A 27823-nucleotide genomic window follows, 5' to 3' on the forward strand; every position below is an offset into this window, starting at 1 on the left:
GTGAGTTACTCTGGTACGATGTCTAAACCAAAAAACAATTTTGACTCATAGTGCCCCTGTCAGAACTGTCCCCATACAGTTTCTAAGGCTGTAATATTTATGGAATAGACTACCACATCTTTCTCCCGCGGGACAGCTGGTGGGTTCAAACTGCCAGCTTTTGGGGTGAAGCCAAGCACCTAACCTCAGCGCCAACAGGGCTGAGTAACTTCTGTAGTAGTTCTAATCATCAAGTATTAAAATAGGAACAACTCAAGAAATATTTCTACTTGTCGGTAGCAAAATGCTTGAAATCACCCCCAAACACTTTCTTGTGAGTTTTATTATGCTTTTCCAAACTTTAGAGTCTGGATTAGTTTTGGATGGGAGGAGCAAATTCTATATGAGTTACACACTGCACAAATAATGACCCCTTCTATATTTATTTGCCAGCCATGCCCTCCCCACCAAGAGGTATTTTTGTAAGCATGCTATGCTAATTTTTTTACAGCAACACGTGAAAAAAAAAATTGGCACAGTAGTGCTTATGAAAATACCTTGCAGAGGGAAGGCGTAGTTGGCAAAGGAAAGTAGAAGGCGAGTGTTATTTCCATAAAAATACTGTATTTACATGTAACTATACATTTTTTTTTTTTTTATGGAAATCCTGGTGGCGTAGTGGTTAAGTGCTACCGCTGCTAACCAAAATGTCAGCGGTTCGAACCCACCAGGAGCTCCTTGAAAACTCTATGGGGCAGTTCTACTCTGTCCTGTAAAGTCGCTGAGTTGGAATCGACTGGATGGCAACCAGTTTGGATTCTTTTTTTTTTTTTTTGGTTTTGTACATGTTATTTCTGATTGATGGTCATTTGGAATATATATATATATATATAAAATATGCATATAAAGCTATTATTTTATTTTTCAGCATCTAAAAGCTTAAAATAACATAAAATCTAAAACAATTAGATAAAAAACAGCAGGCATAGATGTTCAGTAAAATTGAATGGAACATTATGTCCCTTTAGTATAGAATTATCCAACTATTTCATGTCATGTAAAATTAAGAATATTCTGAAGAGAAATAAATAAAAGGTAGATATGTATAAGTAGTCACAATAGCATATATAAAATCTATATTTAGAAAAGCAACAATCAAAAGAAATCACAATATTTTCTATTTCGATAAAGTTTTTTTTTAATAACTTGTGCATGGCAATAAAATTCTGTTTTTTTTATATTTAAGGTGACAATGCAGAATAGTGATAATGGAAGAGATTTAGAATCAGAAATATGGATTCATATTTGCTGTATGACATTGGATAGGTCACTTCAATTTTTTGAAATTAAATTCTCCATTCATTCATTCATCAAGTTCTTTAAATAATAATTTTGATAATTGGAATTTTTAGCTGTTTGTACACAAGGTAAAGAGTTCATTGGTAAAGAGTTTATTTTCCATCACAAGCTGCTCAAAGTAAGTAGTATATAATGCTGTAGAGAAAATTTTCTTATATTGAGATAATGTAATGAAAAAAAAATTAATCTTACCAGAGCTTCCTATAAACTAGATAATAGACTTCAGTTTTACTGCCCGAGAACAATGTAAATTTTCTCTGGCCATTTATGTATTGACTATTTTAGGTGTCTCTAGGTAAGAAAGTCAATAGCAGAGAAGCGATTGTTGAAATGAATTTTAAGAGATAGTAATCTCTTGTTACTTCTGATGCAGGCAAATTCCATTTATATTGATAAACTGATAAAAAAAAATAGCTTCCCTAAATTCTGAAAGAGAATAAATAAAACAATAAAAGTGTAGCATTTAAGAGACTCTGGATATTAATGTAACTTGTGAATATAATTGTGATACTATTAGTAACACATTAAATTTACATAACTAAAAAGCAATTAATATCAGTTTTGATTACCTTTGCAATTTATATTTTCATAAATTCCTTTTTGATTTCTTGAAATTGACCTACGTTATTTTTCTCTCTCCTTTATTCATGCTTAAGTCAAAAGTAAATTCTACATTCTGGCCCCATTCATTCATCTCTATATTTTATAATTTCCTTGCCTGGAAGAATCCAAAGGCCAAGTGAACATTTTCTGCTTCATGGGTAACTGCGTCCATGATTGTCTGCTGAAACAAGTAACGAGGGTACAGATCAATACTAAATATAATAATGTTTTGTAAAGGATGATCATTGGGCTAAGCTAAAGCAATTATCAATTGATGGCAATCACTTTGTTACTGCTGGCTATGAGTTGATTTGACCTTAGTGTAGAGAAAAGCACATAAAATGAATATCGCATTGAAATTCTAAGGGAAAGATTGGTCACATCATTCCATTGCCAGGTCCTGGATCTTTATCTCAGTTTCCTCTTCTGTTTCAGCTTTTTTGTTTTGTTTTGGTTTTTTCCTTTCTTCCTCAAAATCCAAACCCTCCCATTCATCAGTAATTAGATCAATTTTCATCACTCTCTTTCTTTCTCTCTTTCAAGCTGCTACTGATGACTTCTGTCCACAGAAATGGTACATTTCTTTGAAATCTCACAGCACTTAGAGCTCTCACTTGGCTAATAAGCATATATTTCTCATGGCAGCAAAAGTTCTGTATTCTTATTAACTTTCCTTTTTTTCATCTGAAGCTATTCTCAACTTCTTCACCATCCATTTTCTCCTCAACTCACTTTGATCTTTTGTTTACCTCCACTACATCACTGGACTTAGTTTCTAAGGTCACCAGTATTCTCTTAATTGACACATTCACTTTTCAGTTAGTTGCATTTCAAAGTCAATTTTCAGTTGTATTTCTGGACTCATCAATTGCATTCAATGCTTGATCAGGCACAATTTTGTCCCTGTACTTCAGGGCCCCATGGCCCTCTACCACTAAGCACAGTTTACTCAATGCTGTTTGTTAAGGTTTTAATGATATGCTTCTACCATTTTACTGCATACACTGTTCTTTAGCTCTGCCACTCAATGTTATAGCTTTTCCTACTCCTTAAATTACAACCCCAAAACAGATCTTAAATTTCATTCCTGTATATTCAACCGCCTGGTGTCCTAGTAGACATTTCCTTTTGAATATCTCGTAGATATTTCAATAACAATAGATTACATTCTACTCATTTTCTCTTCCCAAGTAATCTCCACTTCCATAGAATGCTATACCTTCCTGTCCTAGTTATCTAGTGCTGCTATAAAAGAAATACAACAAGTGGATGACTTTAACAAAGAGAAATCTATTTTCTCACTGTTTAGGAGGCTAGAAGTCCAAATTCAGGGTACCACCTCCAGCTCCAGGGGAAGGATTTCTCTCTCTTTTGGCTCTGGGAGAAGGTCCTTGTCATCAATCTTCCCCTGGTCTAGGAGTTCCTCAGCACAGGGACCCAGGGTCCAAAGGAAACGCTCCATTCCCAGTGGCATGAAGCCCCTCCCCTCTCTGCTCAATTCTCTGTTTTATATCTCAAAAGAAAATTGACTCAAGATACAACTTAATCCTATTGAGTGAGCCCTGCCTCATTAAAATAACTACCTCTAATCCTGCCTCATTAACGTCATAGAAGTTAGTTTCTACAACAAATAAAATAATAGGATAATCACGTCAGATCACAAAAGAGTGAACAACCACACAGTGGTGAGAATCATGGCTTAGCCAAGCTGATGTACATATTTGGGGGACACGATTCCATACACTTCTCATGCTATACTGTCACTGCATTTTTACTTGAACGTGTCACTGAATGGACTTCCATTGCTGTGAAGAACAGAAATATTATTTGATGTATAGTGCATCTAATACTTGGTAAACATTCAATAAATACTGAATGAATGACTGTGAAAGCCGTAAGTTTGTGGGTAATTCATTTTTTCCCTTCGAACATGCAATCAATCATCAAGTCATGACATTTTATTTCTTATATGACAAAACAAAAATAACCATATTCTCATAATAATAATTCATATCTACAACTTTCCTCCTTCAATATTGTAAAACAATCCTATATTCACCCTTCTAATTTCCCCCTGAAGAAAAGAGCATCTTGCTTTCTAAGAGTAAGGTTAATCAACAAATATAATCAGACCTGAGAGAGAGGAGGTTTCAAGGAAGGAGAGAAAAAACAGAGTGAAGCAAATGACAGAAGTTTGGTCATGTGAGGATTTCCAGAGTAACACTGAGGTACAGGTACAGGAGCATCAAATAATAGAGAAACAGACACTTTAGAAGTGTTATTTTTTTCTTTTTTAATGAATTAGATCTCTTTAATGCTATTTAGGAAATGTAACCAAAGAAAATAATTCTCTTTAAATAAATACAGCTATCAAACTGTGCTTCTTATGCATTCAACTGTACTACCTGCATGGGCCTATAAATTTACATGAGCCAGGGCTTTGTATATAAATGCCATGAAACTGCTTACTCTTCTTAATCTCGAGTTCTATTCCCTTAAGGCTTCATCTGGACTATTGTAATCGTTTCTTAACTGGTATCCTTGTCTCATGGCTCCAAAACATCCCCTTACTCTCTTCAGAGTAAACTTCTTAAAAGACAACATTTACACTATAATTCTTCCAATTAATGTATATCAATAGTTGCCCAATACCTAAGGCAATTGAAAATTCCTGGCATTTTGCACAAGATCTTCTTATCTTCTCTACCCTGCCTACCTTCTCAATTCAGTGTCCTACTACTCTCTTATAAGGTGGGACATAGATACTGGGAATAGAAGTGAACACAACAGAATAAAATCTCTGCTTCAAGACTAACAGATAAGAAAAAAAATAACATTATTTATATAGTAAAATAATCGGAAACCCTGGTGGCATAGTGGTTAAGTGCTACAGCTGCTAACCAAGAGGTCAGCAGTTCAAATCCACCAGGATCTCCTTGGAAACTCTATCAGGCAGTTCTACTCTGTCCTATAGGGCCACTATGAGTCGGAGTCCACTCGACGGCAGTGGATAGTATAATAATCAGTACAACTACAATCGAGTTGACACATGGCAGACACCCCATGTGTCTGTCTCTCTCACTATATACGTAGAAAGAATGTGTATATATGTGTGTGTGTATACATGCATATATGTACATGCACTTATATACACATATACTTGCATACATACACACATACATATACACACATGCACATATATATATATATTCATATTCTCTGCGAAACAGAAGGCAAAATCAATGAGAATGAGGAAAAGAAAAGAAATAGAGGATTGAAGAGAGGAGAGGTATGAAACAGGCATCTAGGAGAGAAGATGATTAATGGGCTATGAAAATGCATCATAATTGCCAGGAAACATTAAGGGGTACTTGAGCTTATTGATCATGAATTAAAGGAGACCAGTCATTTCTGGCAATGTGTTTTTCTCCAGTTTTATATAGCTTCAGAGTTGTAGACATAGAGTTGGTGGAATGTGTGATTTATACAGTGTTGTTTTTTAGACAAGGGTACATCAATAAGTAAGAGAGTTAAGAGGTTTGGAAATATATGAAATGAAATGAATATAATGGTTTATGGAATTTAAAATGGGTGAGGAGAGGTGTGAGGCTGTAAGACAGACGGTGAAAAGTGAATAAATCAATAGCTTTAAGGTTCTTGCTGCTGTTAGTTGCCCGTGAGTTGATTCTGACTCATGGCAACCCCGTGTGCAGAGCAGAATGGCTCTATAGGGTTTTCAAGATCTTTCAGAAGCTGATTGCCAGGACTTACTTCCAAGGCATCTCTCAGTTGGTTTGAACCACCAACCTTTTGGCTAGTTGTCCACCACTTAAACCATTGTGACACTTAGGTACTCCATCAAGATTCTAGGGGATTGAAATATTATTGAAGTTGGGGTAATAGACGAAGTGAGTTAAAAAGATAGGAGATAGTGATTGAATAGCAGGATTATGAAATTAATACTACGAAGGGGTTTCAGTTGTTAGTAATGAAAAGGTCTAGCATATGACTGTGGGACTGGGTGGCAGTAATAGAAGGACAAGAAAATTAGAGAGATGATTAAAAAAATCTGAGAGTGTAGTTTTGGAAGGATCATCTATATGGATAACAATATAAAAAAAAAAATTTACATGAGTGCATTTTTAAAGGATGAGAGTGACCCAGAAGCTAAAGTTTTCTAGAAGTGAAGGAGTCTAACTCAAACTCATCTGTCAGTTGATAACTGCTATAAAGAGAAGAGGTGGGTGATATGGTCTGATACAATGAAAATGTACAAGTTTTTAGGGACTAGGGAGGGAGAGTAGAAGAGGCAATGTGAAACAAGGATATCTAACCAACCTCCTACCCAAATAGTACGAGAACTGTGAGAGAAAATATAGCTACCACCAGAGGGCTAGAGGCCAACTAGAAGATTCTAAACTAATATACTTCCAGCAAACTTTGATTTAGAACTTAGTGAGATGAAGCAGATCCAGAACAAATTTGTCTTTAGGTGAGGGTATCTTCGCTACATCCATGTTCCACGGGCATTGGTAGCAGAAGTTCTTAAAGAACTGCCCAGTCCGTAATGTTGGCAGTGAAGGTTGTGTAAACTTTGATCAATGGCCATTTTTTCCACAACAGATTTTTATGATTTTTATTTTAATGGCCTTAGCTTTTTTTTTAGACATACCTTGAATATAATACTTTCACTAAATCATAATAACTATTTTTTTGGATTGCATATTTTTAATCAGCTTGAGGCTTACATCCAATTATAGTTTGTATTTTATATTATGTCTTATTCAGTAAAAAAGTCATATACTCATTCATAATTAACTGTGTGATAGTTATATCAAACTTGATTTATCTGTCCCTAAAATACTTTTATTCAACAATTTTTTCAGGACTAACTTAGGGAAAGCAACTTAGAGAAAATCTCAAAACATGAAATAGAAGTAAATTATATTGGAAATTTGTACATTTTAGTCAGGATGATTTATTTGAATATGTTTCAATGCACATGCAACCACTTAAGGACGTATTGTCTTCCAACTCACCTGTAAGGCAGCTGCATATGAGCAGGTATTTTTAAAGATTCTCAGGTAAATAATCAAATATAACAGAAGCACATATTGTTATAAGTCTAAGATATAATCGTGAGCAACAGAAGTTGCTACCTAGAAAGCTGCCTTTGCAAATAAACCATAATGCTATTGTAATGGAAAACTGAAATTACAGTTTTAAGTTATTTTTAATACATTTCTTATGTTTTATATTTCCTCCTTAGAAGCGATAAGTAAATAGGGAGACAGCATAAACCATGGCACACGTTTCTCTTTTGTAAGTCATTTTTGCTTGTTGCTCATCTTATGTTAATCCCCTACTGTTAAAATATTATAAGTGGCTAATTATTTAAGCAGATTCACATCTTAAGAAACCATGTTGCCACACATGCACACAGAAAGAATACATTTTATTTACTTAAAATACAAAAGTAATTTGGAACAAAGATACAAAAAATCTGGTTTTGTACTTCTTTCTATTGCAGGTATATTACTTCTGTTCCCTTAAGAAAAGAATTTATATTTTAAAGTTTACACAGATTACCAAGATATTAAACAGAGATGATGTTTCATTTATCCCTCTCTTGTGTACAATAGTAAAAGTAGTAACATTTAAACTAAAAAACCACAAAAATTGAAAAAAGGAGGGACTCATACAAATAATATAATATTGGCTATTTATGAGAAATATCAGGAAGAGAATTGACTAAAATGCAGTTGGTATGAAATTGTGGCATAAGTCGTGTTTAAATGTTAAATTCACTGCTCTTTTACTGATGTCAACACCACGATTTCTTTCAGAGAATAAAATTACCTCTGACCTCATCGGGCTCGTCCAGATAGCACTTTCCTTCATTGGTAAACAGTCAATGGAGAACAGGTGTTTTTGTTCTTTTTTTGAAATAAAAACAAGAATATATTGCCCTCTAGTGTTCTAAAATTTAGGAGATCTAGAGATTCTTTAAACATACAGAAATGTGCATTTTAAAATGTAAATTTCTTATATTTTCTCCGTTTTAATAAATGTGATACAACAATACAATAGACAGGTTATTGTCCTAACTTTTTTTGTTTCTTTTTAATAGATTCTAGAAAAAGAAATGCCAAGCATGATTGATTAGTCTTTTTTTTTTTTTTTTTTAATGTCATCTGTTATAAAAACTATACAGAACATGTTAACTGGACTAAGAAGTTTGTTTCATTTTATATTTATTATTTCTGTAATTTTAGCTTCACCTCATTTTTCATTACAATTTTGGATGAGGATTTTACAACTTAAGAAAAATAAATTAGTAATAATACTTTATCTCCCAGTATGTATAATTATTTTGGCAAATTTAATTACTTTATTGTAATACTTATCTTTAAATATCATACTTTATTGTTAAAAATATGATGAACACAACTCTGTAGCAAAAGATCACTTAATTGACAAAGGTGATTTATGGGTTATTTATAGTCAGATTCTATGCTTAGTGAAATCTTTTCCCTCTCATGAAATTTAGAATCAAGGATTGAGTGCAAAGTTAGAAAAGTCTTCTTAAAAATGACATAAGGAGAAAGGATTTGAAGTAGAAAGAACCTTATATTTATCAGTGTATTCATAAAATGATAGAACGACAGTGGGGAAAATATACCAGTATTAATGGAATCCAAGTTTCTCCAGACCTTCTCAACCTGTGGATACAGATGAATTCTAGTTACTAACAGTAGTTCACACATTATTGGTTCTTCCCCTCTCTTGTTCTCTGGGCCTTTCAGCATCCTTTAAGGACTCATTTGTGCTCACAACCTGGTAGATCCATCCTGGGTTTCCTGCCCATCACTAAGCTTCCTGCCCGGAAGTCACTGAATGTGTCTCAGCAAGCAAGTGTTGCAGGTACCCACCATGGGAACACTGAAGTACATGCAGAGCTGGAGCTTCCAACAACTCCCAAATCTCTCTGTGCGTAAGGCTCTTGAAACAAATTTGCAAATTTCACCGGGACAATGGACAGATGCATGTCTGCCACTCCCAGAAGACTTAAATTGACCAGAGACGCCAAGACTTATCTCAGTAGTAGACAGCCTCAGGCTCTTTGGAACTCTGCTACACTTTTTACTTCTCTTCAAGCATTTTATTTTTCCTTTACAGTATCAGTAAATAAGAATTTGGTTTTTTAAAAAATTATTTGTTTTTCTATTAAATATATAATATCTTCTGACAAATTTGAACTCATTAGGAACACTAGACGTATCATAATATCCTAGTTATAAGTAAACCTGAAGGTAAGTTGGTATAATTGATTTTCCAATTTTCGAAAACCTCAGACTTGAATTTTGAGAGCATTTTTATAATAGAACTATTACAAATAACACAAAATATTATTTTAACTTACTTGATCAAGAATCTACTGTGTGTGTAATTTAGCACTGAGCTATGATTGAAGGAGGAGGAAGTAGCTTGATGTGAAAAGAGAAGCTTAACACACACTATGCTATTGAATATGTACCCACATTCTTCTTGGGAAGACACATAAATTGGTAAAATTGAAATACAGATTTTTTTTTTTTTTTAAAGATAAGAACAAAATATTTTTTAGGAATTTAGAGGAAGAAAAATGACCAGGATTGGTAAGGCTTATTATTTAAAATATTATAGAATTTTTGATCTTGATGGAAACTTAACGGTTACCAAACTCACCTTGTCCCCTTTTAAATTTTTTTGTGTGTTTAAAGAAGATATTACATTGTTCTTGCCAAAAATTCAAATGATATAGGGAGGTGTAAAGAATACAGAGATTAACTTTTGATAAAGCATTCTTCCAAATCTCCCCTGATAAATATACACACAAAAATAAAAATATAAACAGTTGTAAGTTTCTTCATTTTCCATTGAGGAGACTAAAGCTCAGACTTGTTCTCACCCCTTTCCCTATCCCACCCCACTTGTGTGTGTGCGATTACTGATAAGTTTTTGAGGAAGCCAACATTTGAGGTACATCTTACGGTAAAACAAGGGGTGAATACATCTAAGATGTGAATAAATTGCTGATTTGACATAATGATTTTAAGCATGACATGATAGGTGGTCTACTAAGTGGTAAAGATTCAACTCTGAAAGTATTCATCATAGTCCCTGTCTTCACTGAAATTCATGGATTAATTCCCCAATTTAAAGTTGATGTGATAGAGAATGCACTATAAGATTATGATGGACACATGGCTAAACTTGCATCCTCAGGTCAGAGAAGATTTTCTTGAGGTGGTTTTACATAAGGTGAATTTCTAAAGATATGGTTAAGAATTGGCCACGCTGAGAAAGAGAGAGAAACTGTTGGACATTCCATAACTCCAAATGGCTCAATATGCAAATGGAGGGGGGGTGGAATGATGCAAGAGTTCTTCAAGAGAAAACTATTTTAAAAGCTTGACTCTAAGGATGAAGAGAAAGATTAAGGCAGTGGATGAGGTCAGGGGTGGGGGCGAGTGTGATGATAGTGTTTTATGAAGATGAATGTGAGTTAAATTAGTTAAGAAGATTAACTTGTGACCTTGGATACTTGGAATCTCAAACTAAAATTAATACAAGCTCAGGCATATAGACTAACAGTATTGAGTAAATGGTAGAGACTAAAGTCATCCAGATATTGAAAAACTGTAATTACCAAACAAAACATATGTAAATGATGTTTATGTTCAGTCACTAACAGATCATTATCTTCAGTATTTACAGAGTTCTCAGAAGGAGGTTGAAAGATCTAGAAGAGAGGTAAGGGCATCAGGGAAATATTGGCTTTAGAAGGCTTTCCTGAGGCATCAGGAAGCAAGTAAGTAAGCTGAGAGTTTCTTAAGTTAGGGATACATTAAAGCTATAAAAACAGTGGTGGCAATGTGTTTAAGAGAATAAAATTTTTGTTATCCAAAAAAAAAAAAAAAACGGTGGTAGTCTGCTCTGCTATGTGAATGATGTTGAAGGATTTCAATTTTCACTTCCTATATTCTTTTTAGAAAGTTGAGGAGTTAGGTAGTGGTGTTGCCAGGCTTGGAAATTTATTGAAGTCATAAAAAAAAAGTCAACAAGTCAAGGTGAATAGAAAAGAAAAAGATTTAAGAAAGACTTCTTAATCATCTTTCCCTCTTATTATAAATAGTTCTGTCATAATTTGTTAAAATGTAGAATAAAAATTATATTTGTTATATAATCACAATTATATAAAAGAATTACGCACAGAGATGGACTAAATGAAAATACATCAGGGATTTTTGTTAAGCAATGGTCATTAGGTTTCTATTCCTCTGGGCTTTGAAGTTTTTCTAAAACTTTCATAGAAAGAAATATATATACATTTTGTTAAGAAAAAGAAGCAGTGTGGGATTTTAAAACCATTTATCAAGTCACAATTGTAGATAGGGTAATTACAGCTATTCCTCATTTATGCCCCAAGTGTCTGTCAGTTTATTGTACTGTGGGGGCTTGCATGTTGCTGTGATGCTGGAAGCTATGTCATTGGTATTCAAATAACAGCAGGGTCACCCACAGAGGACAGGTTTCAGCTGAGCTTCCAGACTAAGACAGACCAGGAAGAAGGATCTGATCCAGCAGTCTAATTCTGAAAAGATTTAGCTAGTGAAAACCTTATGAATAGCAGTGGAACATTGCCTGATATACTGCTGGAAGATGAGCCCCTCAGATTGGAAGGCACTCAAAAGACGACTAGGGAAGAGCTGTCTCCTCAAAGTAGAGTCGACCTTAATGACGTGGATGGATTCAAGCTTTGGGACCTTCATTTGCTGATGTGGCACAACTCAAAATGAGAAAAACAGCTGTAAACATCCATTAATAATTGGAACATGGAACACATGAAGCATGAATCTAGGAAAATCGGAAGTTGTCAAAAATGAAATGGAATGCATAAACATCTATATCCTAGGCATTAGTGAGCTGAAATGGACTGGTTTTGGCCATTTCGAATCAGACAATCATACGGTCTATCTACTATGCTGGGAACGACAACTTGAAGAAGAATGGTGTTACATTCATCATCAAAAAGAACATTGCAAGATCTACCCTGAAGTACAATGTAGTCAGTGATAGGATAATATCCATACATCTACAAGGAAGACCAGTTAATATGACTATTACTCAAATTACTCACCAACCGCTAAAGTCAAAGATGACGAAATTGAAGGTTTTTACCAATTTCTGCAGTCTGAAATTGATCAAACACGCAATCAGGATGCATTGATAATTACTGGAGATTGGAATGCAAAAGTTAGAAACAAAAAAAAAGGATCAGTAGTTGGAAACTATGGCCTTGGTGACAGAAACAATGCTGGAGATCCCATGACAGAATTTTGCAAGACCAACGGCTTCTTTATTACAAATTCCTTTTTTCACCAACGTAAACGGCGGCTATACATGTGGATCTCACTAGACAGAATACACAGGAATCAAATGGACTACATCTCTGGGAAGAGACGATGGAAAAATTCAATATCATAAGGCAGAACAAGGCCAGGGGCTCACTGCAGAACACACCATTAATTGCTCATATGCAGGTTTGAGTTGAAACTGACAAATATAAGAATGAGTCCACTAGAGCCAAAGTACGACCTTGAATTTAGAGACCATTTCAAAAATAGATTTGATGCATTAAACACTAATGAAGACCAGACAAGTTATGGAAAGACATCAAGAATATCATCCATGAAGAAAGCAAGAGGTCATTAAAAAGACAGGAAAGAAAGAAAAGGCCAAAGTAGATGTCGGAAGAGACTCTGGAACTTGCTCTTAAATGTCAAGTAGCTAAACTGAAAGGAAGAAATAACAAAGTAAAAGTGTTGAACAGAAGATGTCAAAGCACAGCTTGAGAAGACAAAGTAAAGTACTATAATGACATATGAAAAGGCCCAAAGATGGAAAATCAAAACAGAATATTCTCTGCATTTCTGAAGCTGAAAAAACTGAAGAAAAAATTCAAGCCTCAAGTTGCAATATTGAAGAATTCTATTGAGAAAATCTTAAATGACTCAGGTAGCATCAAAAGAAGATGGTAGGAATACACAGTCACTATACCAGAAAGAATTGGTCGACATTCAACCATTTCAGGAGGTACCATATAAGCAGGAACCAAAGGTACCGAAGGAAGAAGTGCAAGCCGCTCTGAAGGCATTGGTGAAAAACGAGGCTCCAGGAGTTGACGGACTACCGATTCAGATGTTTCAACAAATGGATGCACTGCTGGAAGTACTGACTCATCTATGCCAAGAAATTTGGAAGAGAGCTACCTGGCCAACTAACTGGAAGAGATCCATATTTATGCCTATTCCCAAGAAAGGTGATCCCACCAAATGTGGAAATTATCGAACAATATCATTAGTATTGTGTTGTTGTTGTTAGGTGCCGTCGAGTCAGTTCCGACTCACAGTGACCCTATGCAAAACAAAACGAAACACTGCCCGGTCCTGCGCCATCCTTACTATCATTGCTATGCTTGAGCTCATTGTTGCAGCCACTGTGTCGATCCACCTCATTGAGGGTCTTCCTCTTTTCCACTGACCCTCTACTTTGCCAAGCATGATGTCCTTCTCCAGGGACTGATCCCTCCTGACAACATGTCCAAAGTACGTAACATGAAGTCTTGCCATCCTTGCTTCTAAGGAGCATTCTGGTTGTACTTCTTCTAAGACAGATTTGTTCGTTCTTTTGGCAGTCCATGGTATAGTCAATATTCTTCGCCAGCACAATTCAAAGGTGTCAATTCTTCTTCGGTCTTCCTTATTCATTGTCTAGCTTTCACATGCATACGATGTGATTGAAAATACCATGGCTTGGGTCAGGAGCACCTTAGTCTTCAGGGTGACATCTTTGCTCTTCAACACTTTAAAGAGGTCCTTTGCAGCAGATTTGTCCAATGCAATGCATCTGTTGATTTCTTGACTGCTGCTTCCACGGCTGTTGATTGTGGATCCAAGTAAAATGAAATCCTTGACAACTTCAATCTTTTCTCCGTTTATCATGATGTTGCTCATTGGTCCAGTTGTGAGGATTTTTGTTTTCTTTATGTTGAGGTGCAATCCATACTGAAGGCTGTGGTCTTTGATCTTCATTAGTAAGTGCTTCAAGTCCTTTTCCTATCACACGCAAGTAAAATTTTGCTGAAGATCATTCAAAAGCAGTTGCAGCAGTGTAACGACAGGGAACTTCCAGAAATTCAAGCCAGATTCAGAAAAGGATGCGGAGCCAGGGATATCATTACTGATGTCGGATGGATCCTGGCTGAAAGCAGAGAATACCAGAAAGATGTCTACCTGTGTTTTATTGACTGTGCAAAGGTATTCAACTGTGTGGATCCTAACAAATTATGGACTGCATTGCCAAGAATGGGAATTCCAGAACCCTTAATTGTGCTCATGAGGAACCTGTACATAGATCAAGAGGCGGTCGTTCAAACAGAACAAGGGGATACTGCATGATTTAAAGTCAGGAAAGTTGTGCATCGGGGTTGTGTCATTTCATCATACCTATTCAATCTGTATGCTGAGCAAATAATCTGAGAAACTGGACCATGTGAAGAAGAATGGAGCATCAGGATTGGAGGAAGACTCGTGAAGAACCTTCGTTTTTCAGATGACACAACCTTTCTTGCTGAAAGTGAAAAGGACTTGAAACACTTACTGATGAAGATCAAAGACCACGGCCTTCAGTATGGATTGTACCTCAACATAAAGAAAACAAAAATCCTCACAATTGGACCAATAAGCAACACCATGATAAGCGGGGAAAAGATTGAAGTTGTCAAGGGTTTCATTTTACCTGGATCCACAATCAACAGCCATGGAAGCAGCAGTCAAGAAATCAAAATACGCATTGCATTGGGCAAATCTGCTGCAGAAGACCTCTTTAAAGTGTTGAAAAGCAAAGATGTCACCTTGAAGATTAAGGTGCGCCTGACTCCAGCCATGGTGTTTTCAATTGCCTCCTATACATGTGAAAGCTGGAGGATGAATAAGGAAGAGCAAACAAGAATTGATGCCTTTCCTTTGAATTGTGGTGTTGGCGAAGAATATTGAATATACCACAGACCTCCAAAAGCATGTAAAAAGCCTCTCTTGGAAGAAGTACAGCCAGAGTGCTCCTTAGAAGCAAGGATGGTGAGGCTATGTTTCACATACTTTGGACATGTTGTCAGGAGGGATCAGTCCCTGGAGAAGCATATCATGCTTGGTAAAGCAGAGAGTCAGTGAAAAAGAGGAAGACCCTCAATGAGATGAATTGACACAGCGGCTGAAACAATGGGCTCAAGCATACGAAGGATTATAAGGATGGGCAGTGTTTCATTCTGTTGTACACACCGTCAATATGGGTTGGAACTGATTTGATGGCACCTAACAACAACCTCACTTAGCGACTAAGTTTTTTTTTTTTAACAACAACCTCACTTAGCGACTATCTCATTTTCCGAGATTTTGCTTTTATGACAGTAAAAAATCTACCATCTGACTATTTTGTGCATTACCCTCACCAGCCTGCACACCCTCACCTCAGGGGCATAGAGGAAGGTGCAGCACTGCCTTGGGAGTATTTAACCCCAGTCTGGAACCCATGGGGCGCCAGACACTCTGGCTCCTTTCAGCTTAAGCTTCTGTCTTTCCCCACCGTGCCTCACCTTCTGCCCTGCGTCCCCATCACGAGCCGTTCAGGCAGTGGACGGTGAACACGGGGAGAGATGAAAGGGGCCAGCAGACAGCACTCACCTCTGCGGAGCTACTCCCTGGCCAAGGGACACGTACACCGCCCAGTCCATGCTGCCCTGCTTCTCATACCCAGTGCACCGCAGAGCCCAAGCTGGGCTGCTGGGCTGCTGGGCTGCTGAGGATATTCCACCAGCAACCCTCAGTATGGATTCGGATTCTGGCAAACAGAAAGACCATGAGCCCCCGGACTGCCACAAATTACAGTGGGGCCACTGCTGCCTAGCGGGAGGGCTGGGAGTGGGGAGAAGGGGACGCCAGGCCAGGGAACCGTATTTCACATCATGGCAATTTTTGCATAACGACTGGTCTTTGGAACTTAATCTTGTTGATAGTGAGGAACAGGTAATATAGAAAAAAGAACCTGCATTTGAGAGAAAATTGTTAATAAGATTATGTCTAAATAAGGAAGCATGCTGGGACATTGTATTTTCCCAGGCTTCTTTTGTACTCTCCATATAAATTGTTCCTATAGAGGACAGAGAAAATGGAGATAGGAAATAGAAACATTGTTACACAGATTGGTGATTAAAGACTGGGCTCTTTATATTAACTCTATTAGCACGAGCTTTAATTCAGTAGCTTTAAAACCATCCTTTGTCAAGGAAAAAAACAAAAAACTTTATGAACATGAAAGGGAAATAGTACATAAGAAAGGAAATAAACAGCCTAAAAAGAACCTTGGTTTTTTTGAAGGTGATATGTCCTGCTGTTGAACTTGCAGTTGGACCTGGCAAATAGTAAGCTCTTAATGAAACTTTGGAAACCCTGGTGGTGTAGTGGTTAAGTGCTATGGCTGCTAACTAAAGGGTTGGCAGTTCAAATCCCCCAGGCGCTCCTTGGAAACTCTATGGGGCAGTTCTATTCTGTCCTATAGGGTCGCTATGAGTCAGAATCGACTCCACTAGGTTTTTTTTTTTTTTTAATGAAGCTTTATATACGTATTTGTTGAATGGGTATTGGATGAATGCTTTTCCTTCTTGTATAAGGGAGAAAATTGGAGCATACCCAAGGTTAAACACAGCGTTAGATATTGTGTGTAGTTTTAGTTCGATTCTGAACGTCCGATTGTGAATGTTATCCCATAATCTTTACAAAAGTGAAAAAGATGCCACAGATCTACCCCCAAAGTCATTCCAAAGTGTTATGGGAATTGTTGGCTTTCAGGAACTCTTAGGACAGGTACAAGCATCCCAAAGTTGTTTAATCCTGGTTAATTCTGGGCCATACATCCTGGAGATATTATTATTTTAGTACTGTTAACAGTTATAGTTGATGATGAAATCCTGAATATAAAATAAATACAGAGATCCAGGCAATAATGACTCTACTAGGACTCTCAACTTAACCCCAAATAGCATTTCTGCTACCATGTTTAGAAGTCTTATATGGCAAAGCAGAGCAATTATCCATATAGTCTATTTCTTTCTTTTCAAATTTCTCATCTTTTCCTAATAAAAAAGACAAAACATAGATAGTTGTAGTTTGATTTGAATAAAATGGACTGATCCTTCAAAAAAAATCATGTTATTCCTCTACTTTAGAAAAAAATACCTGAGAAAATGGTAAATAGGCACGATATTCATCTCCAGGAAGTGGTGATAAAAGAAATTTGTCTGACGTTTACTCTTCTATAATTTCTAATCTTTTGAAGTGTGAATATAGCTGATAGCTCAGAGCTATGTCCCTAGTATAATATCATGTTAAAATATAATATTGTGGTAGTAATATTATCATGTTTGAAATGACACTTTTAGGAGTTTATACTGGTAGGAATGTGTACTTTGGGGGACTAAAATATCCTTATATTATGCCACTGAAATCAAGAAAATATGAAACGTATAAAAGTTAAGTGAAAACCTACTGGTTATGTACGAGTGTAGAAAGACCATTTTTGCAGAAAATCATAAACTAAGTAAGGATATTGTTTTCATTTTGATTAAATACAACAACGACTCATTATTTTGTACCTTTACTTTGAAAAAGAGTTATATGTAGGCATAGCTGCTGCCCGATATAATATCACTATATATTGTGGCCTAGAAGCTGAAAAGGAGCCTCCAAGGGACCAAACCTTATTATATCAACCTGTTCCTAGCTTCAGCTTTTGCTGTGCTAAATCAATAGTGGGAATTTTCAGAAACCACTCATAATCATAAGAACCTGCATTTATCATTGGCTAAAATATCTGTCATATTTATAATTCTATTAAAACCAGGTTAAAATAATTTGAATTCATTGTGCCCTCTTAAGTAGTATTTTTCAAACATTTTGACCATGACTGAGAATAAGAAAGAATCTCACATGAGGACACAGACACACAAACATGCGCACACACACACACACACACACACACACACAGGTAACTAAGTGAAACACATTTCGTAAAGCACTACTTACCCTTACCATACGTGACGTACATTGATATTTCTGTTCGGATCTATTTTATTTTTTGTTTATGTGGTGGTGACCCATCTTTTGAAAAACACTTCATCTCCCTTGAAAGACATTTGTACATATTGGAATTCACCCCAAGAGAGTACTGATGCTTTTAATTTATGGGAAGAAATGGTAAAATGTTTATACAACACAGTTTTTAATTAAGGAAAAAAAAAAAAGCCCTGCTTTATTAATATGAAATGTCAACTAATTCTTTATATGATTCCTAAAAGTGAACAAAAAACTTTTGAAGTTTGTAGAAATAAAGTATTGGATAAAATATATTCCCCCCCACCCCTTTTACGTCATGAGAAGTAGTCGAAGCTGATCAATTTATTGCAAGTTCTTATGTTATCCCAACTTAAAACACAGGATCTTTTGAGCTGATCCAATTTACCTCTACAATTTTTTTTTTTTTTTTTGCATTTTTAGTAGTCATTTCTAGCTTTGAAATCTGAATTTTTAAACTTGAAATAAAATTTGCTGGTGATTTTTCAATTACACTAACTGTTAAATTTTGGCTTCATCTAACTTAATCCTTAGTTTTTCTCACTATTGCAACATCAAAAAAAAGAAAGAAAGAAACCAAACCTGTTGCTGTCCAGTTGATTCCGACTCATAGTGACCCTATAGGACAGAGAAGTCTGCCCCATAGGGTTCCCAAGGCTGTAATCCTAATGGAAGCAGACTGTCACATCTTTCTCCAGAGAAGAACCCTATAATCACAATCACTAGCAATGTAATCTCCGTCCCTTTCTTAAACTCTCCAAATCTCACTGTCTTCATTTACATAATAATAATTATACAAAACAATAGATAAATTAACAGAAAGAGTAATAATAACTAAAGGAGCATAGTGCCTGGCAAGGAGTAGGTGCTCATTAAGTACCGGGAAATGTCATTGTAATAAATATTATTGTGTGTGTGTGTGTTTTTTTTCAATTTTAGCTGAACTTTAATGAACCTCTTTGCTAATTTTTATATCTCACTAGACCGCCATGAAGAAAGAAGCAATCGCAGATATAGCCAATGTATTTCCTAGCTCCCACGTTTCTTCTGAATGTCTGTCTTTCCAAATAGTGATAGCTACATCATACCTGTAGTTGCTTTGTTTGCTAACTCCTCTGCTGCTACCAGAAGTTCCTAGCAATTTACAGTGATTGAGAACACTTGGCAAATGGACTGTGTAAACTATGTTTTAGAGAATCTATAAACACATTTTGAACATAAGTCAAGGAATGGTTTTAAAACAGATATAAAAAACAGTAATTTCTTTATGTTATCTAATCTAAAAGAGATTGGAAGATTTGGGGAGTCATTTATTCCACTTCTAGTGAGGTGATGAGTCACACTGGGACAGGCAGAAGGCAAAGGAGAGAAAACAAGACATAAACAGAAAAAGCAGCATCTAAAAAAGGCTCCCTTTTCTCTCACCAAACTCCATATGGGTCATGCAAGCCCATATTTTGGGGTAGGGTGTCCCAACAAATAATAAGTAATTTTCTCTTTCTAAGTTTTTAACAATAGAATTTTTCTAGGACATGTGAAAGGCAGCTTGAGAAAATTTCGGATCAAACTCTATTTAACCTGCTTTGTATCCTGGCTAAGGAAATACTAGTTTTTCACAGAGTCGACTTACTTAGCTACCCTCCATTTGACCATTCATTCTATAATGAAAGGTCAACTTCACGGTGTCAGGGGGAAAGCGGGGCAAAAGAAAAGTTCCCCTCATGTGCCTGTTTGTTGCAGACTGGTGTCAGGTTCCTCCTACACAGTGCATTAGATTAAGGTAAAATAAATGTTTTGGCATATCACCTTTGAGTTATTAAGAATACATGCTGTATTTTGTTAGAGCTTTGGAGCAATATTTTAATGTGATCACTATTATATTTAAATGAATATCTGTAATTTTATGTGACTCATTTATTCCAATTGTTTTATTTGATCTTTCCAAGATTCTTATATTGTTCCTCTCCCACCCCACCCCTCCTTTCCCTTTTTTGTTTTGTTTTGTTTAAAGGGACATAATATTAGGTAAGACAGCCAGTCAAATCCCAAACAATGTCATACCATCGCTTATCTTAGGCTCAAGACAGTGGGGCATACGTAAACATCCCTGGGATATCATCTTTCATGTTCATGTTCCAGGATTCCTCACATTCATTGACCAATTGTTTTTAGGGGAGGAGAAATATGAGTATTGAGAAAGAAAGATAACTCTTTAGTTAAATACACTCACACACACCCATGCACACTCCAATATACATCTCTACAGTGTTGGAAATATGTGTCTATTATTCTTGCAACTCTGAACGTATTAAGCTAAATAAATGTCACATTTAAATTTTATCCATCCTTTGGATTGGCATATTCTAGTCCCATATGCTTTTTTTTTTCATTATTGCATATTAGGATGAGCTGTTCTAATATGAAAAACTCACATCTCATTCTTTATATATTCAAAAATAAAAATCACATTTTTATGTTAGAATAAAGATTTTAAAAAGTATTTGCTTGCCCAACCTTTGTGTCTTTTCTAAACTTCTTGATTAAATTTGTTGTTAAAACACTAAAAAAGCCTCCAAAGTAAGTAGATTAAATAGATAGAAGTATGTCCCTGTGTGTGATACGTATGTTGTAGGGAAGGGAGATGATTCCATGTTAACATAAATGGATTTTTAAATCAAATACATGAACTTTGAGAAACCTGGAAATGGATCTAATACAGAATGGAAAAATCTCCTTCAGCAAATTCCAAGTCTCTTTAGATATTCATGGTTTATGTATTTTGCTATATTTTATTTCTTTTTGGCAAAACACATTTGAATTTGTTAAAAGGAAACAGACTTTTGAAATACTAAAAAGGTTTTGGGAGAGTAATTAATTATCTTAAAAAATACATTTGATAGCAGAGTGATGTTGTAGGAGCACCTGGTTGGCCCAGATGGTTAAGGTTCTCCTACTAGCTGAAAGGTTGGTGGTTCGAAAGCACCAAAAGGTGCCTCAAAAGACAGGCCTGGTGATCTGCATTTGAAAGTTCATAGTCTTGAAAATCCTATGGAGCACAGTTCTATTCTGCACACATGGGGTGGGTAAGAGTGGGAATTAACTCAATGGCAACTAACAACAATAACAGAGTATTATTGAGTCCCAAACATGTGGAGTTAACTTTCCTTTAAAATAAATATGAAATCATTGCAGAGATTTTTTAGATTGATGCCATGTGTTTCACTTCATAAAAGTCAGATCTACTTATATGTTTGGAATATGAAGAATGACATTTAAAATATTTGGTAGTAATTTCAAAATTCCAATATGTATAACTTGTTGGGATGTTTTAAAAAGGCTTGTATAAAATCTAACACAAAAACAAACATTATTTTAACTTTTTTTTTAACTTAAATTACTAACAGAAAAAATATTTTTCAGAACATAAAAATATGTAAGGGGCGATCTACTGAAATAGTTAATAGTTTAAAACTTTTTCAGTAATCATCAATAGTCATTAATCATACAGATTTCCAGATTTAAAAAGAAAACAACTTATAAACTCATAAAATATCTACAGTGTGATGAACTATGCTGTTGCTGTGAGGTGCCGTCTAGTCATTTCTCACTCATAGTGACCCTATGTACAACAGAACAAAACACTGCCCAGACCTGTGCCATCCTCACGATCATTGTTATACTTGAGCCCATTGTCCCAGCCACTGTGTCAATTCATCTCGTTGAGGGTCTTCCTCTTTTTCTCTGACACTCTCCTTTACCAAGCCTGATGTACTTCCGTAGGGACTGATGTTGCCTGACAACATGTTCAAAGTATGTGAGACAAAGTTTCATCATCCTTGTTTCTAAGGGGCATTCTGACTGTACTTCTTCCAAGACAGATTTGTTTGTTCTTCTGGCAGTCCATGGTATATTCAGTATTCTTTGCCAACATCATAATTCAAAGGCATCAACTCTTCTTCCTTATTCCCTGTCCAGCTTTCACATGCATATGAGGCAATTGAAAACACCATGGCTCGGGTCAGGTGCACCTTAGTCTTCAAGGTGACATCTTTGCTTTTTAACATTTTAAGAGGTCTTTTGCAGCAGATTTGCCCAATGCAATGTGTCATTTGATTTCTTGACTGCAGCTTCCGTGGGTGTTGATTGTGGATCCAAGAAAAATGAAATCTTTGACAACTTCAATCTTTTCCCCGTTTATCATGAAGTTGCTTATTGGTCCAGTTGTGAGGATGGACTATACAACTACTATATTAGAAAACATGTTAACTTGATTCTCTGTGATATGGTATATCAACAGAGCACATCTTAAAATAAATGTGTCACAGATTGGTAGCATGAGCTGTTTTGGATGCTTTCCTAGGGACACTGGTTTGGAAAACCAGGAAATAGAAAGTCCTGTAAGTAATTGGATGTAGTGTTGAGAGTGAAGAAAATTTGTAAAGAAAATAATTCAGTAAAAATCAGTCATCTACATAAGGAAAAAGACATCTCATAATAATAATGGAAAGTTATATCCATTTGTTTTGAAGCAGTTTAGTAAAATTTTTTTCCTTAACACCATCTACTTTTCCTTTTGTTTTTAAACCAAGGAATGTAGTAGGTACTTGGAAAATTTGACTGTTGGGTAAAGCTTAACAGTGAAAAATCCAGATTTAATTCTGATTACAGAAGAAGGTCAAATTCAGGAAGGTGCTCTGAGAAAAATATGCCAACGTTCTCTTTTCATCTAGCCTTCTTGGCCTCTACTTCATTAATGGGGTGTGAAGTTGCTTGCTCCCATTTTTTTTTTCCTTCTCCCAAACCTTTCTCTAACATTGCCTCTCAGAAAGGAGAAAGGAATATCCTGGATATTTGGGCTATTAATTAAGCTAAAGAAGACAAGTGGCTCCGTATGATCCAAGCAAAGGATCAGGACGTAGGACTGTGCAGTGTTTTGTTCTGTTGTCCATAGGGTCACTATGAGTGAGAACTGACTAGACGGCACCTAATAGCAGCAACATAGTTCATCACACTGTAGATATTTTATGAGATTATAAGTTTTTTTTTTTAAGTCTGGAAATCTGTATGATATTACAGGGAACAACTTGTAAATACTATGAACTAATGGTAAAACCATTCCCTGAGCTTGACACTCAAGATACCTAAGCATATCTCCATGTTTCACTGATCCAGTGGTCACACAAACTCCTGATTTCCTAACTCTGTATTTATATAATATTTACTAGTATATTTACTAGTGTTATGGTAATTAACATTTTACACAAAAGCTTTATTTCTTATTTTTTTGATATGACTACTTTGAAAAATTACCTCAATCTCTAATATTTCTATATACACATGGATGTTTTGGCAAAATGAAATAGGGTTTTTACTCTATAGGCTATGAAAAAAATTTCTGTATCATAAGGAGTAAAACCTATACTGTAAACATCAGGCTATTAATATGCTATTTTTGTATAAATACATTAAAATTATATCTGATATGCATGTTTCTGAGACATCAGCATATACATATATACATACATAAATATTTGTTTCTATTATTACGTTAATTATATTATTTTTTCCCTTTTTCAGATAATGTTAAAAGGATTCTACAGCAATCTTTGGTACTGGACATATACAAAACCTCTTCAGCTTTTGCCCTCCTGGTCCCTTGCCTACCACCTTTAGCTTGTTTCAGATTCCTTCAAACATTTTACATGATTTGCAATGGTTACATGAACTTTTGGGAAGTGGTATTTGTACCATTTCATACTTTATTCACCATGGAACTTTAGGGAACAAAACTGGAAAAAGCTTCCAAAGCATAATATAAAAAATGAATCTTATTGTTAAGCTTCGGAGAAGTTTTCGAACACTGATTGTTCTCTTAGCTACCTTTTGCTTGGTGAGCATTGTCATTTCTGCCTATTTCCTCTACTCTGGCTATAAACAGGACATGACACTTACTGAAACCACTGCAGAACCAGAATGTGCTGACCTCAAAATTCTACCATATCGATCAATGGAGTTAAAAACAATTAAACCTATTGATACATCCAAAACCGACCCTACAGTCCTCCTATTTGTGGAGAGCCAATATTCGCAACTTGGTCAAGACATCATAGCGATCTTGGAGTCCAGCCGATTTCAGTACCACATGGTCATTGCCCCTGGCAAGGGAGACATACCTCCCCTTACAGATAATGGCAAAGGGAAATATACTTTAGTTATTTATGAAAATGTTCTGAAGTATGTCAGCATGGACTCATGGAATCGAGAGCTTTTGGAAAAATACTGTGTGGAATACAGTGTTAGTATAATTGGTTTTCATAAAGCCAATGAAAACAGCATACCAAGTACACAGTTAAAAGGCTTTCCTTTAAACCTTTTCAATAATCTAGCTCTAAAGGATTGTTTTGTCAACCCTCAGTCTCCTTTGCTGCATATTACCAAAGCCCCCAAGGTTGAGAAAGGACCTCTTCCTGGGGAAGACTGGACTATTTTCCAGTATAATCATTCAACCTACCAGCCTGTGCTTTTAACCGAATTACAGACAGAAAAATCCCTTCCGCCTTTGCCCAGCAAAACACTCTATGCCACAGTGATTCAGGATCTGGGGCTTCATGATGGAATTCAGCGAGTTCTTTTTGGCAACAACTTAAACTTTTGGCTGCACAAGCTCATCTTCATAGATGCCATTTCCTTCTTGTCAGGAAAGAGGCTGACACTGTCTTTAGACAGGTACATCCTTGTGGACATTGATGACATCTTTGTTGGAAAGGAGGGAACGAGGATGAATGTCAAAGATGTGAAGGTAAGAACATTTATATATGACATCACAGTCTCTATTTCATTAACTTTGAGGTATATGTTTGAAATAAAATATGCAATTTTAAAACTATTGAACTAAGTCTTAACCATTCCTCCCATGTATGTCGGAATGTCAGATGTTTGGGGGGAGTGGGTAGGGCTAAAACATCCCAGACTATCTAACCTTACTCTCCTTGCCTCTATTTAGGCCTTGCTCAGCCCCACTAGGACCCCTTAGAACTGGCCCCTTGTTGTTGTAATGGTGTAGTTTGTAATGAGACTGATCCAGTCATAGAACTCTAGCCCTGGACTGATCCCACTGCCCTACTGGGTTTGACAGTGGTTGTTGAAATACAAGATGAGAAAGCAGTCCAAGACCTTTCCATAACTAAAATACTGATATTATAAAAACTGGTCTTATAGAACATGTGGTACTTGACTTGACCTATTGGACTATCTCAATGATAAATTTATCCTATTATTTTGGATAATTCATCAGTGTTGCTGCTAGCAAGTCTAAGTTATATATAACAAACTCATTCTGTGATTGCTAACAGAGAAAGAAAAAGTCAAAAAATTACACTAAATTAGGTAGGATATTTTGGGAATAATTCCCTCTTTCCTCGTCTTGGCTCAACATTCTCACATGATCTTTCACTTATGCCTCTTCTACCCTCTATGTAACCAAACTCATTCTGGGTATAAACAGTTTAGGCAAACATATAAATAAAAATAAAGAACAGGATTTATAACTATGAAGGAACTAAAGATTAAGAGGATGCCATCCTTTTTGAACTTCTATTATTAGGGTTTTTTTCCCTCCAAAGATGACACTTGGATACTACTTTAAAATACCACCTTTTTTTTTTCCTATCCTAAAACCTTAAGACATGATTAGAACCAGTGGAATAAACTCACATTTTAGAAGTCTTCAAAGTATCTGTAGACCAGGGAACTCAATGTTTAATGAGCCACTGAATGAAGCACTGCGTAACTCTGATCCCAATATTTCATTTTGGGAATATTGTAAAAGGATTAAGTGACCTCTCTCAAGTTCTGTCTAGCTTCTTTTTCTTTTTAATTCTTTTGTGTATGTGTGTGCGTGTGTGTATTTTTGTACTTTTGATTAATAAAAATGCTGACTTTATTTTAATTTTAGAATAATAAACTTAACAAGTAGTCATGTGCTTCAAAATGTTCAGAGTGGTTGGTTCTTCTCTTAAAAGGACAGGGTTTTCAAATTTCAGTCTAACACTCGATGATGTGAAATTTTTATTCTGTGATGTGAATTCAATTTTAGCTATTTCATTTATTCTAAATAGAAAACGAAATAAATATTCAACACTACTAATACGATATTAAAAGTCACCCCTGGTGATATTGTGGTTAAGAGCTCGGCTGCTAACCAAAAGGTTGGCAGTTTGAATCCACCAGCCACTCCTTGGAAACCCAGTGGGGCAGTTCTACTCTGTCCTATGGGGTAGTTGTGAGTCAGAATCAACTTAATGGCAATAGGCTTGATTTTTTGTTTTGTTTTGTTTAATGACTTTTTATGTAGCATAACCCCTTACAGAATAACAAAATTTGATAGTCTGAAGCAATGTCACAGGCAGAGAGGGAATTGCAAACATGAGTATGCATGTGTGCGTATAGATATGTATTAGTGTTTATGTGTATACAATCCATATGTGTTCATATGTGTATAGTAATGCGTGCATAAATATATTTGCATGTGCGTACATGCGTATAAATGTCAGCTTAGCTTCACTTTGAAGAAAATATACTCTTTTTTGTCAGCTATGCTCTTGTTTAAGGTTCTCCTTCAAAATCACTAATCAAAGAATATCAGAAACTTGATAGAACTGAGAGCTGTTATCCTCTTGAGTTACTTACAAATCAATAGAAAATATTGTCTTTCTAATATAAAAATTAAAGTACCGGTCTTTTGTATATTATTTCTATTTGACTTATTCTGTTTATTTTTTGTATACATATAACTTAGGGGTAAAGAATCTTTAATTACATGCATGTAGAAAAGTTCTGGATGCCCATGCTCTTCATCCTCATATTCCTTTCCTGGCCATGTGGGATTTGCTCGCATACTAGTAGATGAGGAGAAATCTACACTTCTCAAACTCTTTCCCAGTTTTCTAGACCAAAGGCATTGTTGTTAGTGCACGCCGTCCAGTCAATTCAGACTCGTAATGAACTTACAGGACAGAGCAGAACTGCCCCATAGGGTTTCCAAGGCTGAAATCTTTACAGAAGCAAACTGCCACAACTCTCTTCCACGACGTGGCTGGTAGGTTCAAACTGCTGTCCTTTCAGTTAGCAGCCGAGCACTTAACCACCACACCACTAGGACTCCTTTGCAAAGGAATTAGCCACTGACAATTTTCTACGATATCCTGATATAGAGGGTAGAGATGCTCTGTTCCTCAACAGAACAAATACAGGCAAGCAGAGGTATTGTGGCTGAATGTTTTTGGTTGTGTGCATGATTGTCCTCTCCCTGGGCCACTTCCACAGTGAGACTGGCAGAGCTGGGAGTATTTAACAGTAAATTCGGATATAGCCTGATCTGTAGTGCCACCTCATTTTGTTGACAATAAATCTATTAGCATATTTTTATTTGAGTCCAAGTCCTTACCAAGGGGATAGAGAGTTCAGATCCTACTGTTACAACTGTTATAAAATAAGCCATTTTTAAGGCACAGAATTACAATGCAGTTTTTGAACTGAACTTGACAGCTCACCACCTAAGTTACTATATACCTAACTTCTTTGTAGAATCATTTATGCTTTATCTCATTGTCTCATTCCCTCCACCACTAAAGCCACTGAGATAGAAATTAATG

The 27823-nt window shown here is 35.9% G+C and overlaps 1 protein-coding gene across 1 annotated transcript in view; it reads left to right on the forward strand.

Annotated features, from left to right (window-relative positions):
* LOC126076838 (bifunctional heparan sulfate N-deacetylase/N-sulfotransferase 4) overlaps positions 1–27823 on the forward strand; it is a 327672-nt gene that overhangs the window by 10256 nt on the left and 289593 nt on the right. The window contains exon 2 of the mRNA XM_049885462.1: positions 23748–24969. Coding sequence (XP_049741419.1) covers positions 23992–24969 — 978 coding nt within the window. The 5' untranslated portion in view covers positions 23748–23991. The remainder of the gene's footprint in view (positions 1–23747; positions 24970–27823) is intronic.

Source organism: Elephas maximus, chromosome 5 (genome assembly GCF_024166365.1).
Source record: "Elephas maximus indicus isolate mEleMax1 chromosome 5, mEleMax1 primary haplotype, whole genome shotgun sequence".
Lineage (NCBI taxonomy): Eukaryota > Metazoa > Chordata > Mammalia > Proboscidea > Elephantidae > Elephas > Elephas maximus.